The sequence below is a fragment of the Centroberyx affinis genome, unplaced genomic scaffold, assembly GCF_046629955.1.
Source record: "Centroberyx affinis isolate AG114_WGS23_722 - 3 ecotype Tasmania unplaced genomic scaffold, CSIRO-AGI_Caff_v1 ptg002042l_1, whole genome shotgun sequence".
In the NCBI taxonomy this organism is placed as follows: domain Eukaryota; kingdom Metazoa; phylum Chordata; class Actinopteri; order Beryciformes; family Berycidae; genus Centroberyx; species Centroberyx affinis.
In genome coordinates, this window is record NW_027280377.1 from 97,677 (window position 1) to 112,842 (window position 15,166).

Here is a 15,166-nt window from a genome sequence, read left to right on the forward strand (position 1 = left end):
TCTGTCTCTCGCTCTCTCTCTCTCTGTCAATCTATCTATATCTGTCTATCTATATCTGTCATATAGGATGAGTTTCATCCGTTCATTGAGGCCCTGCTGCCCCAGGTCCGTGCCTTCGCCTACACCTGGTTCAACCTCCAGGCCAGAAAAAGGAAGTACTTCAAAAAACACGAGAAAAGGATGACTAAAGAAGAAGAGAGAGCTGTCAAAGACGAACTCCTAGGGGAGAAAGCAGAGGTGGGATGGATAAGTAGATAGATGGATTGTAGAGATGGGACTTTTGAATTTGATTTGTTTCACAAATCGAATAGCGGCATGAATTTCTGATTCAAACTGAATAGTCACACCAGTGTCTTGCAATGTAGCAATGTAAATAGGCCTGATCAGAGGGAAAAGCCCATGTCAATGCAAGGTGTAAATGCACACAGCACACTAGGGCTGGGCAATATATCAATATTATATCGATATCGCGATATGAGACTAGATATCGTCTTAGATTTTGGATATCGTAATATCGTGATATGGCATAAGTGTCTTTTCCTGGTTTTAAAGGCTGCATTACAGTAAAGTGATGTCATTTTCTGAACTTACCAGACTGTTCTAGCTGTTCTATTATTTGCCTTTACCCACTTAGTCATTATATCCACATTACTGATGATTATTTATCAAAAATCTCATTGTGTAAATATTTTGTGAAAGCACCAATAGTCATCCCTACAATATTGTCGCAATATCGATATCAAGGTATTTGGTCAAAAATATTGTGATATTTGATTTTGTCCATATCGCCCAGCCCTACTTACAAATGAACATTTAGCCCACTTTGTAGAAAATACCGAGATATATATCGTGTATCGCCATTCAGCCTAAAAATACCGAGATATGATTTTTGGTCCATATCGCCCAGCCCTACAGCACACACTGATGGGTAGAAACATTGTTGCAGGTAGACACGCCATAAGCTCATGTAGAAATGTCATCACTGGGTGTAGAAATGTCATCCCCGCTTGAAGAAACATCATCAATGCAGGTAGAAACATCATCAGTGCAGGTAGAAACATCATCAATGCAGGTAGAAACATCATCAGTGCAGGTAGAAACATCATTAATGCAGGTAGAAACATCATCAGTGCAGGTAGAAACATCATCAATGCAGGTAGAAACATCATCAATGCAGGTAGAAACATCATCAGTGCAGGTAGAAACATCATCAATGCAGGTAGAAACATCATCAATGCAGGTAGAAACATCATCAGTGCAGGTAGAAACATCATCAATGCAGGTAGAAACATCATCAGTGCAGGTAGAAACATCATCAACACAAGTAGAAACATCATCACCGCAGATAGAAATGTCATCATTGTGAATATAAGTGTCATCACCGTGGGTAGAAACATCACTGCCACACGTAGAACTGTCATCACCGTGTGTAGAAACATCAACTTAAGTAGAAACGTCATCACCATGGTTAGAAACATCATTACCAAAGACACAAATCATCTACTTCGGGTAACATCGTCTTCACCACAGGTACAGATGCCATCACCGCAGGTAGAAACATCATCAAGGGAAAGTAGCAATGTCATCACCGCAGGTAGAAACATAATCACTGTGGATATAAGTGTCATCACTGCAGGTAGAAACGTTATCACCGTGGGTAGAAGTATCACCACGGAAAACAAAGGAAAAGTAAGACCAGGCTGTGCAGCAACAGGAGCCACGTCAGTTTTTCTTCTCCTCCCCTTCTACTTGCCTGCTTTGCAAAAAATTACAATCACAAATTAGACAAAAAGCAGACATCCAACACGACCAGATGGAAATCGGCATGAGCTGATTGTTCATTATTCAAACAGCATATCCAGATGCAGATCACATTTTAATACCAGGTGTATATCAAGTCTAACGTTCCCATTTAGCACAGTATTATTCCTCAAAAAGAGTGTTAATATACAGTATCTGTGGTGATTTTGAGGGTTGGCTCTCCATCAGTCATACCAGCTTAAATGGGCTCAAGCACCCTAGCATACAAATCACACATGTTTCTAGCCAACTAACCACATGATCCACACCACCCATCTACTTTGTGTCTTGTGCTTTGTTTTGTTTCCTTGTGTCTTATTTTGTTGCATGCTGTATTGCATCATTTTGTTTTATCATCGATTGTTAATCAGTTAGATCTAGGCAGGCTTGTTCTCTGTAAAGTCCTTGGAGACATGCTTGTGATGAAGGGCTATATAAATAAACTTGATTTGCTTTTAAAAAGGGACCAATGTATTTTAGTCAGGACTTTGCTTTTTATGTAACTGAAGTTAGTAAATAATTGAAGTAATTATTGTGTGTTATCCATTCTTTAAGAAATAATATCCAGATGTCAAAAGTTGATTTCAATGTCCATTAAAGCTAATCTGGGATTTGACTACTCATACCCATTGCTAGTGGTTAGGGAGATAATGAGACAGGGATTTGAACCTCTTGGTATCCTATTCTGGTTGGACCCACCATGCAAAAATGTGTGGGCATTGTAAGGAAAATGTCCACCTAATGACATACAATCAGTTATATGTAGGTAAGGAGCTAAGCTAAGGAAAGTCTTCTCGATCACTGTTGACACACCTACAGTGTAATATGGATTCCACATCAAAAGATGAATATGGAAAGAACAGACTGGCTGGTTTTGATTATGGGTCTTCATTGGCCTCTAACAGTGTTAAAAGAACAATTTTTAACATTGTTTAGCTCTCTGTCCCAATACTTAAGCTTTAGAAAGACTAGATTTTCATTTGTTCCAGTACAGCAAAATCATCAGTGTTACTTTAAAGGAACAATCAGTAATATGGACTCTTTAGTAACATCAAACGGCAGCCACAGGAACTACAACAACATCGGCAATTGTGTGTCATCCTCCAGAAGTCCCGATAGCCTTTAGCCACTTACTAGCAACAGGTTGTTTGTGACTTTTTTTTTAATCAAATGTATTTGTATACACTGGAGCTGTTTGCTATGTAGCTTGTGTGGCTAACGTTAGCTACGTCATAGGTTGCTTACCCGTCCAACAAATGTAAGGTCGACTCTGCATCAGTCTTTAAGTTTTTCAGAGTCCTAAGCTACCTCTACCTTTGAAATGCTGCAGTAATGTTCACTCTGGTTTTGGTGCGGGGTTTGTCATTGTGGGCTTTGTCGGGCTTTTGAGGCTTTGTTGCAGTACGTTCTTGCATGGTTACGCAAATGAAACTTAAAAAAGTTCCAACGGAAGGGGGTGTGTGGATAATTTCCCCCAAAGCATAGAGTATGGGCCAGACTGCTTGCGATCCCCCGCTGATATATTATGATTATTCTGTGCAACGAGCTAGTAAAATATATCTGATTGTTCCTTTAACTCTGAGAGTGTAAAAATGAATACTATGCTAGTGTGTATATAAGTCCACAGCCATCAGAGTTAATTTAAGTTGTTGTATGGACCAACAAACTCTACCCGATTTTCTACTGGCATGGGTGTGAGTAGATAATGACTGAATGTTCTTTTTTGGGTGAACTATTCCTTTAACACTTGATAGTTTTGAACAGCTATTACAGAGCCATATCAGCTCTATGACTGGACAAATAACTCTCCAGTTAATGCTTGTCAACTCCAAAAAAGTATCACTGAAAAATAATCACTTATTAACACTGGAAAATTGTAGGTTGGATTTGGTCTGATCTTTAAAATCATGATGAAAGTCATGAAGGCATTAAAAAGACCAAATTTAGATATTCATCCAAAAACAGTATGCTACTGAGTGATTTTTCTTTTCCAATGTTTTTTTATTTCCAGGTGAAACAGAAGTGGGCCAGCCGTCTTTTGGCCAAGCTAAGAAAGGACATCAGACCTGAATGCAGAGAAGACTTTGTCCTGTCAATCACAGGGAAGAAGGCAGCGTGTTGCGTCCTATCTAACCCCGACCAGAAAGGCAAGATGAGACGCATTGACTGTCTCCGACAAGCTGACAAGGTAAATTAAACCCTGTTGATACAACTCCTAGCTAGATGCTTAGTCTAAAAAGTTTTCTTCCAGAGTTATGTTTTCACCAGGGAGCAAAACATGTTGGAAGTTGAGCAGGTGAATATGATTCGGGGCTACAAGTTAGGGTTAGAATGGTACATGGGGCAGATATTGTCCTTTTATTTTTTTTTGGTAATTCAAATTTTTATTGTTTCAACCTTTGTGGTTTACAGTACAAATGAAAATTCCAAATGGCATACATCTCAAAAAACAATAGAAAGCAACTAAACAAGTAAATAAATGAATAGGAAGGGAATCCGTACGTAGGGCATATTATAAGTTTGTCAATTTAATATAGTTCCAGAAATCGAGATATTGTCCTTTTATTAAAATCAGATATCAGCCACTCATTGTCCTCCATTTCTGATATGGTGGATATGATGCAGTTTGATTAATTACATACAGTATTTATTGTAGAATAGATCAATTCTACACTGGTCGTCTAGATAAAACAGCTTTTTCAGAATATGTTAACAGATAAACACAGCTTATTCAGAATAGTTTAACAGATGAAAAAACATTCAGAATATGTTAACAGATCACAACAGGTTATTTATAAAAGCTTAACAGATAAAAAACGCTTATTCAGAATAGGCAAACAGATAAAAAAAAAATGCAGCTTCTTTAGAATAAGTTAAATAAGTTGGTAGGTTTACTGTACAGTAGGTTTACATAACAATTCCAATCAGTATCACCATCACAGCTTTTTGAACGGACATAACAAACAGCTCATAAGTATACATGGTACCAGAGCACCTTCAGCCAAAGGTCGATGATTGACTTTGTAGTTTTTTCTTCAGACCTGAGGCCATATGTTCTGGACACTCAGGTGAAGAGAGGGACTGAGCTATCAGTTGATCACCATCTGGTGGTGAGTTGGATCAGATGGCAGGCGAGGCTGCCAGACAGCACCGGTAGACTCAAATGTAAGGGTTTGCTGAGAACGCCTGTTGGAGAACTCTGTCCAGAATGATTTCAACTCTCACCTCCGAGTGAGCTTTTACTGTATTTGGGCGGAGGTTGGGGACATGGAGTCGGAATGGGCCCTGTTCAAACCCTCTGTCATGGAAGTGATTGCAAGGAGCTGTGGCCAAAAGGTGGTCAGGGTTTGTCATTGCAGCAACCCCAGAAGCTACGGGAGGACAACAGCTGCTGGTGGGCAATGGCTGTCAAGATGAAGAAGGAGGCCTTCTGGGCCTGGATGACACGGGCTACTCTGGACTCAGCAGAGAGGTACCAGCAGGCCAGCAGTAGTTGCAGGAGTGAAAGCCCGGGTGTGGGAGGAGTTTGGAGACGCTCTGGAGGATGACGGCCTCAGACAGGTTCTGCAAAGGCAGGACATCACACAGGCTGTTCTCAGCACGGGTGGGGAAACCTCAACTTACCTCAACTGGGGATACTGTCAGGAGATGAGGAACTCCTGAACCCGATAGACATGTCTCAGGACAGGAGGCAGAGCTGGAAGATTATGGGAGGGGTCAGAGCCCATCTCCTTGGCAGAGGTCACTAGGGTAGTCAGAAAGCTTCTCAGTGGCTAGACACCAGAGGTGGATGAGATTTTGTCCTGAAATGCTGAAAGCTCTATGTGTATTTCGGGAACAATTCCGTTGGATTGGCAGACAGGGTTGTGGTCCCCATTTTCATAAAAGGAGACCAGAGGGTGTGTTCCAACCACCCTGGGAAAGCCTATGCCAGGGTGCTGGAAAGGAGCCTTTCACCAAACCTGTCGAACCTCAGATTCAGGAGGAGCAATGTGGATTCCCTAGTTTGGAACAGTGGACTAGCTTGTGGAGCGCGGAGCGGAGGGGGAAGTTTGTTTTCTTTGAGCGAGTGAAACACACGCAGAATAAATGACATTATAAGGTGCTAACATAAAAAAGCTTTGGCTGGGATTCTCCACTTCTGCCCAATTGGAGTTGTTTGAATCAATGCCGCTGTATCTTAGACACAAGTCCACAAATTGTTACACCCCTACTGGTTGGAGTTAGCTTTATATTATGTTCAGTCATAGTGATAACCACTGTTGTGTTTTGTCTTATCCTAGGTGTGGAGGTTGGACCTGGTCATGGTGATCCTGTTTAAAGGAATCCCATTGGAAAGCACAGATGGAGAGCGGCTGGTAAAAGGAGGCCAGTGCTCCAATCCAGTCCTCTGCGTCCAGCCTCGACACATCTCTGTCTCCGTCAAAGAGCTCGACCTCTACCTGGCTTACTATGTACAAGAGAGAGGTACGCACACACACACACACACACACACATACGTACACACATTTTTGGGTCGTTAATTGTTATTTTGTACTTGTTCTGGCCATTGAATCTCAGCTCCACCATTGTGATTTTGTCGTCACCAATTACATTCAGGGTCAATCCTCTTTTATGAAGCTGGCACTTGGTTTTGTCCATCATGCTGTTCCTCTTTTCTGGGTAACCTCTGCTCATACAAGGGTTGATTTGGTTAATTTGTTCCCTTTCATTATTTTGTGTTCACAATTTCATCATTCATGTGAGAAAAAATGTATTAACATGGGCCCACAATTTAATAGAAACTTTATAATACTTTTAATTCGCCAGAATTTTTCTTGATTAAAAAATGATTTTGTTGAATTATGTTTTTGATAAAGTGTAATGGATAGAGATTTGTGAATCAAGTTTTACTTCAGGTAATAATTATTGCCTACTAATCGCATTTTGATGGTATTATGTTGCGTTATTGTTAGTAAGAAGCAGCTGACAAAGATATTGACAGTTGATGGGTTCTACTGTCATCAATATGCAGACTGGAGAGATGATATAGACGTCATAGATGGGCTTCTCTGCAACATCACAACTGAAGTGCGCACACAGATTAGGGCTGTCACTAGCAAAAACTCCACTGCGCACTTCATGCATGATATACACACAGTAGCATGTTGTGTATATCAGTTAATACTTTGATACCTTGAAATACATTTTCTCACTACAAGGTGACACTCCCAGGCTCCATACTGCCCCTTTATCTCTTTCCTTCCTTTCATCTATCTTCTGTCGCACAACCTTATCTTCTCACATACACACACACACACACACACACACACCCCTGGCTGTTTGATAAGGCACTGCATGCACCATGCACACAGAGAGAGAGCGAGAGAGAGAGAGAGAGAGAGAGAGAGAGAGAGAGAGAGAGAAGTAGGTTAAGGGAAGAATAACTAGTCAGCATTTTATTGTTCAAGACAAAGAGTAAGAGAATGGCAGCAGCCTGGAAACACAAAGAGAGAGAGCAAGAGAGAGATAGAGACTAAAATAGTGCAGAGAGAGGGAAAACATGAGTTGCGGATGAGGACCCTGACCTCCCAGACAAACTCAATGAGCTCTATGCGACGTTTGATAAACATGGCTCATCTCCCTGCTCCCCACCTCAGCCACCCCCCCCCCCCCCCCCCTCCTCCTTTCACCATCCAGGAGGACAAGGTGAGAGCTGTCTTCAAAAAAAAAAAGCAACAAAAGAAAAGCAGCAGCGCCTGATCATCTCTCAGCTACTGTGGTGTACAGTCCCACAGTGCTTCAAGCAATCCACCGTCATCCCGGTCCCCAAGTCCACCAAAATAACCTGCCTCAATGACCACAGGCCTGTTGCCCTCACATCTGTGGCCATGAAGTCATTTGAGCACCCGGTCCTCGACTACCTCAAGTCCTCCACATCATCTCAGCTCGACCCGTATCAATTCGCCTACCGTGCCAACAGGTCAGTAGAGAATGCCATCAGCCTGGTACTCCACCACACACTTCAACACCTGGAGACCCCTAACACCTACGCTCGCATCCTGTTCGTCGATTTCAGCTCAGCATTTAATACCATCACCCCCAATAAACTATTCTCCAAGCTACAGGACATGAACATCAACCCAGCCATAAACTACTGGATCCTGGACTTTCTAAACAACACAACCCAAACAGTCAAGGTGAACAACTGTACATCTCGCTCCCTGACCCTCAGCACTGGGGCCCCTCAGGGCTGCGTCCTTTCCCCCTTGCTCTTCTCTCTCTACACCAATCAATTCACCTCCCTGGACAGCTCAGTTAAGGTTTTCAACAATCTCGGGGGGGGACGGCCAATATTTCGGGGTTTCCGGGGTTTCCGGTGTAGCCAGCGGACATCCGGGCCAAGACTTCCTCTTCCGTGCGCCGGTCATTGTTTACAGTCCGATTAGCAACTTGAGACACGAGAGTCGATACTTTTTGTAGGTGTTTTAGGTCCAGACGACATTTCGGCTAATCTCTATAAACAGATATCTGCATATGAGACGTCGTCTCTCAACTCCAACTCCATTCTCGCGTCTGGCTGGCTACACCGGGAACCCCGAAATATTGTCCGTCACCCCCAGAGTCTAATCGTCGTCAGACCGATAGACGGTGGGTTCTGAGATTGGGTTTTCAAGTACACTGACGACACCACCATCGTTGGCCTCATCTCAGATAACAATGAGTCCCCATACCGGCAAGAGGTGGACAGGGCAGTGATGTGGTGCTCCGACAACAACCTCCTGCTCAACACCTCCAAAACCATGGAAATAGCCATCGACTTCAGGACCACAAAAAAGACACCCAAACAGCCAATAACAATCTCAGACCAACCCATAACTCTGACCGACTCCTTCAAATTCCTCGGCACCCACATCAGCAATAATCTAAAATGGGACATCAACACCACCACCATCATGAAGAAGGCCCTGCTGCGACTGTATTTCCTGAGGCAACTGAGGAAGTACAGGGTCAAACAACGCCTGCTGGTCCGATTCTACACCGCCATCATTCAGAGCACACTCACTTCATCCATCACAGTCTGGTACGGAACCACAGACAGCTACTCCAAACACAAACTTCAGCAAATAGTCAACAAGGCCTCCAAAATCACAGAGTGTGACCTTCCTTCTCTGGACTCCCTCTTCACCACCCGCACAGCCACTCGCGCTGGCAGGATTGCTGACAACCCCTACCACCCAGCACACTACCTATTTCAGCCCAGGCCCCAGGTAGAGGCTACAGGTCTCTACACTCCAAAAACACCCGCTTCAAGGACAGTTTTTACCTAGACCCCTGACGGATCCTACTGTTTGGTTTGTCTTTGTGTGTATTTATGTATTTATTGTTGGGAAGGGGGGTAAATGTAGATATGTTTCATTCAGAGCTAACACACTGTACTGAAATCAAATACCACCAACCTGGTTGTGGGGCAATAAAGTATCTTGTATCTTGTATAGAGTATTTTTGTTTTTGTTGGTTTAAAATGAGATAAGTGAAGAATCATTTGATCATACCAGGAATAAAGGTGACCTGGAACAATAATATCTCAAATTTAATACAGCAAAACAGCATGGCGTAAGAGATCTAAAGAAAAACCAAGAAGCAAAAGACCTTGCTAACCAGCTAACTGTCAACTGTGAACAAGGAAACTGCCAACTGTCAACAAGCTAACATGCCAACTAGCAAGTGAACAAAAGACCAGAGCACTGAGCTTTAACTGTAATCAACATTGATGTGAGTAATCCTTGCCTAGAAGCCTTAGTATGTTTTTTTTGTTTTTTTTTACCTAAAACAAAGTTTAGAGAGATCGGTCAAGGCTAAACTAAGCTAAATTAAGCTAACAAAGCTAGGCAATCAAATTACATTGGACAAGGGACATTTTCTTATTCATAAACCAACAGCCAGTTTACTGCAATATGACAACAGAGCAGCAGCAGACTGAAGACCCATCCTCAATGCACATAAAGCCTACAAACAGAAGGTTTTTAATGCAGAGCCAGAAACTCTGTTTGCAGACCTTTATAAAGCTGGGGACGTCAGTAATCTGATTTTCTTCACTCATCAACCACTTGCATGGCACGCTGCCATCAGAATGCAATATACCCCTCTGTTAAGAGAGAAGGTCTCTGTAATGGCTGGAGCCTGAAGATTAAGGAGGAAGAATACCCTGACTCCCAAGTCAACACTACTGTTAACCTCCACAAAACTGCAACTGTAGTTGTGCAGGGCAGTCTATGACAATTCCAGAGTGACTTCTACAAGATCAAGGACATGGCACAGCAGGGGAAAACTATCAACAGTGTCCATAACAGTTTACCTACAGCCAGCAGCTGTAGCCCCAGCTGCACCAAACACAACCAGCCACTAATGGAATGTGATCTCTCACACACACAAGTACAAAAATTCTCCCAACTTGAGATGGTGCTTGTGCACATAAGAGAGCTGGGGCCGGATTCACCAATGTGTTCTTAAGATAGATCTTAAGAAATTACATAAGAGGAAAATTGAGGAAGTTCTTAAGAAGGCTCTTAGGTGCAATTCCTCAATATTTTCTTAGTACAGTCTCATTTCTTATGAATTTCTTTAATTTTCCTACTTAAGAACTACTCAAAATAGGGCCTGAATTAATTATGGTTAATAAACTTTATGCTTACTATCACTGAGGCTAGGAGACAAAACAATTGGGGAAAAACCTATTTAGGGCAACTAGAGCAAAGATTTAAACATTGGTTGCTGTTGGTAACTGTAAAATTTGCAGCTTATTTTCAGCAGACATGAGACAGAGGCCTACCTGGCCCTACACCAAATAAAGCTTTACAATACATGTTAATCTTAATGTTAGGTGTAGGGGAACCTATGAAGACTTTGAACTATAACCTACTTGTCTAAAATGTGTTTAAATATATGATATTAGAGGCTTACCTTTTCACTGTAGGAGTTTTAAGACAGGTGAAGGGCCGTCTTAAAGTTAAGAAAAAAATCAAGAACAAATGTGAGAACTTTCATTTCAAGAATACCATTTATTCCTAAGTATTTTCTTAGGAAGCAACATAAGAAGAAAGTTAAGAAAATATATAAGAACTGTTTTTGAGCATTTTTCCTACTTTTTTTCCTTAAGACTAAAGTTAATTAAAAGAAGAGGGAAACAACTACAGGGCAGAACTAAATGAGCTGAGAGTGGAGATGAGAGAGCTGCAGGTTAACGAGAGAGAGAGCCTCACAGCCATGCTGACAGAGGAAGTGAGGGAGCTTAAGACAGACAGAGAGAACACCAGGAGAGAGCTGACCCTCCTGACACAGAAGCAAGACCAGGAGCAACCACACACAAGCAGGACAACCAGACCCCACCTCAGTGAGCCCCACCCAGCCAGACCCTATCCCACCCAGCGAGCCCAAAGGGACGAGGAGAGTAGACTGATCAGCCTGTCAAACCAACACACACACACACACGCACACACACACACACACACACACACACACACACACACACACACACACACACACACACACTTTCTCTTGATTCCAAATACTTTTGCATGATTCCATTACTGTGATCACATTTCCACCATATTTTTATACACATGTTCCTCTTTATCTCATACATGAATATTGGCTGAATTAGGTCCATTGTGTGTGTGTGTCTGTGTGCCTGTGGGCCTGTGTGCCTGTGTGTCAGTCTGTCTCAGCAGTGTGAGTATTGATGTGGGCTCCCAGGTTATTTTTAGCTTTGCTGCGTTTTGCAGACCAGGGAAACAGTGAGGGAAGACCTAGATCTGATTTTCTAACCAGGCTAACTGTAAGGAGGCTAACTCATCTGAGTGTTTTTTCCATAAGGGAAAATACTAATGGGAAGCTAATACTTCATGGTTCACATGCTATTATGGTCTATGGTAAGAGGGAAACTCAGGTAGGGCTGCAACTAACCATTATTAGGGCCCGAGCACGATCTCGTGCGAAGCCCTATTGAAATTGAAGGAATTATTATTATTATTATTATTATTAGGGCCCGAGCACGACTTCGTGCGAAGCCCTATTGAAACTGAAGGAATTATTATTAGGGCCCGAGCACGACTTCGTGCGAAGCCCTATTGAAATTGAAGGAATTATTATTATTATTATTATTAGGGCCCGAGCACGACTTCGTGCGAAGCCCTATTGAAATTGAAGGAATTATTATTATTATTATTCTTTTTCTTAGTCGCTAATGAAAATCGGACTTTTGAGGGCCTAAACGTACTCAAAAAGTTGCGCAACTTTGCACACGCACCAGAAGTGGCGAAAAATTTGATATTTTATGGGTCTCGCGCATGGGTGTGGCAAAATGGCTCGATAGCGCCCCCTACAAAAATTCAAAAAAATACTCACGGCCGTACGTTTCCCCTAGACGTACAAAACTTGGTAGGCACGTGTATCGTGTCCAGACTTAAAAAAAAGTTCATAGGTACCATGCGCCTAAACCCGACAGGAAGTCCGCCATTTTGAATTGAGTGCGACATTTTGGGGCGTTTTTGGCCGTTTGCAGGGGTCGTACTTTAACGAACTCGTCCTAGGCGAATGATCGGATCCGCGTCAAACTCGGTCAGCGTGTATAAAAGACCTGGACGATGAAAAGTTATCAAAAGCTTGCGTTTTCGTCACACGGCGTGGGCGTGGTGAGGCGGCGAATTTCCACGTTTCGCCACGAAACAGGAAGTGGGTTGTAACACCACTGTACATGGTCACATCTGGCCCAAACTTCACACGCTGCATGACAGTCCCGGCCTGAACACGTCTACGTGCCGATATTCGGTTATAGTCATAGCGCCACCTACTGGCGAGAGGAAATGACATGTTTTATACTGGGGTGTGCTACTACTAGCGGGTTGACCAGATCCACCTCAAATGTGGTCAGAGAAGCCGTAGGACCTTGATGACGCTTCGTGATGAAGATCGGGAGCGTTCGTCGCACGGCGTTGCCATGGCGGCGCGGCGAATTTCGATGCTTCGCCGTGACACAGGAAGCTGCGTTAACTTGAGTGTACGTCGTCCGATCAGCACCGGATTTCACATGCTGGTCCAGAGTCCAGGCCTGAGGACATCTACAGGCCGATTGGGAGTCATAGGCATTGCGCCACCTACTGGCGACACCAAACAGGAAGTGGGTTGTAACGCGACTCTACGTGGTCAAATCTGGCCCAAACTTCACATGTCCGATGAGAGTCCCGGCCTGAACGCGTCTACGTGCCGATATTCGGTTATAGCCATAGCGCCGCCTACTGGCGACAGGAAGTTGTGAGAACTTGAGCGTACGTTGTCCGATCTGCACCGGATTTCACATGAGGGACGAGAGTCCAGGCCTGAGGACGTCTACATGCCCCGCGGCTGCAGCACGCCCCGACTTGCACACGGAGGCGAGGGCCCGCTCATCACTGCTTGCAGTTTTAATTAGGGCCCGAGCACGACATCGTGCGAAGCCCTATTGAAACTGAAGGAATTATTATTATTATTATTATTATTATCTTTATTCTGACTCTTAAATCGCATTTTTGAGGGGCTAAAAGTGCTCGAAAACGGACCAAACTTTGCACACCAGTCAGAAGTGGCGAAAAATTTGACATTTTATGGGTCTCGGACATGGGCGTGGCAAAATGGCTCGATAGCGCCCCCTACAAAATTTCAAAACAAAAGCCCCCACCTTTCTGTTTCACCTACACGTACGAAACTTGGTATGCACATGTATCATGTCCAGACTTAAAAAAAAGCCTCTTGGTGCCCTGGCCTAAACCCGACAGGAAGTCGGCCATTTTGAATTGATTGCGACATTTTGGGGCGTTTTTGGCCGTTTGCAGGGGTCGTACTTTAACGAACTCGTACTGGGCAAATGATCGGATCCACGTCAAACTCGGTCAGCGTGTATAAAAGACCTGGACGATGAAAAGTTATCAAAAGCTTGAGTTTTCGTCACACGGCGTGGGCGTGGCATGGCGTCGAATTTCCCCGTTTCGCCACGAAACAGGAAGTGGGTTGTAACTGGCCTGTACATGGTCAAATCTGGACCAAACTTCACACGCTGCATGAGAGTCCCGGCCTGAACACATCTACGTGCCGATATTCGGTTATAGTCATAGCGCCACCTACTGGCGACAGGAAATGACATGTTTTATACTGGGGTGTGCTACTCCTAGCGGGTTGACCAGAGCCACCTCAAATGTGGTCAGAAAAGCCGTAGGACCTTGATGACGCTTCGTGATGAAGATGGGGAGCGTTCGTCGCACGGCATTGCCCTGGCGGCGCGGCGAATTTCGATGTTTCGCCGTGACACAGGAAGCTGCGTTAACTTGAGTTTACGTCGTCCGATCAGCACCGGATTTCACATGCTGGTCCAGAGTCCAGGCCTGAGGACATCTACAGGCCGATTGGGAGTCATAGGCATTGCGCCACCTACTGGCGACACCAAACAGGAAGTGGGTTGTAACGCGACTCTACGTGGTCAAATCTGGCCCAAACTTCACAGGTCGGATGAGAGTCCCGGCCTGCACGCGTCTACGTGCCGATATTCGGTTATAGCCATCGCGCCGCCTACTGGCGACAGGAAGTTGTGTGAACTTGAGCGTACGTTGTCCGATCTGCACCGGATTTCACATGAGGGACAAGAGTCCAGGCCTGAGGACTTCTACATGTCCCGCGGCTGCAACACACCCCGACTTGCACACGGAGGCGAGGGCCCGCTCATCACTGCTTGCAGTTTTAATTATTATTATTATTATTCTTTTTCTTAGTCGCTAATGAAAATCGGACTTTTGAGGGCCTAAACGTACTCAAAAAGTTGCGCAACTTTGCACACGCATCAGAAGTGGCGAAAAATTTGATATTTTATGGGTCTCGCGCATGGGTGTGGCAAAATGGCTCGATAGCGCCCCCTACAAAATTTCAAAAAAATACTCACGGCCGTACGTTTCCCCTAGACGTACGAAACTTGGTAGACACGTGTATCGTGTCCAGACTTACAAAAAAGTCCATAGGTACCATGCGCCTAAACCCGACAGGAAGTCCGCCATTTTGAATTGAGTGCGACATTTTGGGGCGTTTTTTGCCGTTTGCAGGGGTCGTACTTTAACGAACTCGTCCTAGGCGAATGATCGGATCCGCGTCAAACTCGGTCAGCGTGTATAAAAGAGCTGGACGATGAAAAGTTATCAAAAGCTTGCGTTTTCGTCACAGGGCGTGGGCGTGGTGAGGCGGCGAATTTCCACGTTTCGCCACGAAACAGGAAGTGGGTTGTAACACCACTGTACATGGTCACATCTGGCCCAAACTTCACACGTTTGATGAGAGTCCCGGCCTGAACACATCTACGTGCCGATAT

At 44.0% G+C, this 15,166-nt stretch overlaps 1 protein-coding gene across 1 annotated transcript in view; it reads left to right on the plus strand.

The window, feature by feature from the left end:
• Positions 1-15,166, plus strand: part of LOC139654104 (nuclear factor 1 C-type-like) — a gene marked incomplete at its 3' end in the record, with an annotated part of 91,049 nt that overhangs the window by 20,568 nt on the left and 55,315 nt on the right. The window contains exons 2-4 of the mRNA XM_071531140.1: positions 67-237; positions 3,812-3,988; positions 6,084-6,267. Of these exons, the coding sequence (XP_071387241.1) occupies positions 67-237; positions 3,812-3,988; positions 6,084-6,267 (532 nt within the window). The remainder of the gene's footprint in view (positions 1-66; positions 238-3,811; positions 3,989-6,083; positions 6,268-15,166) is intronic.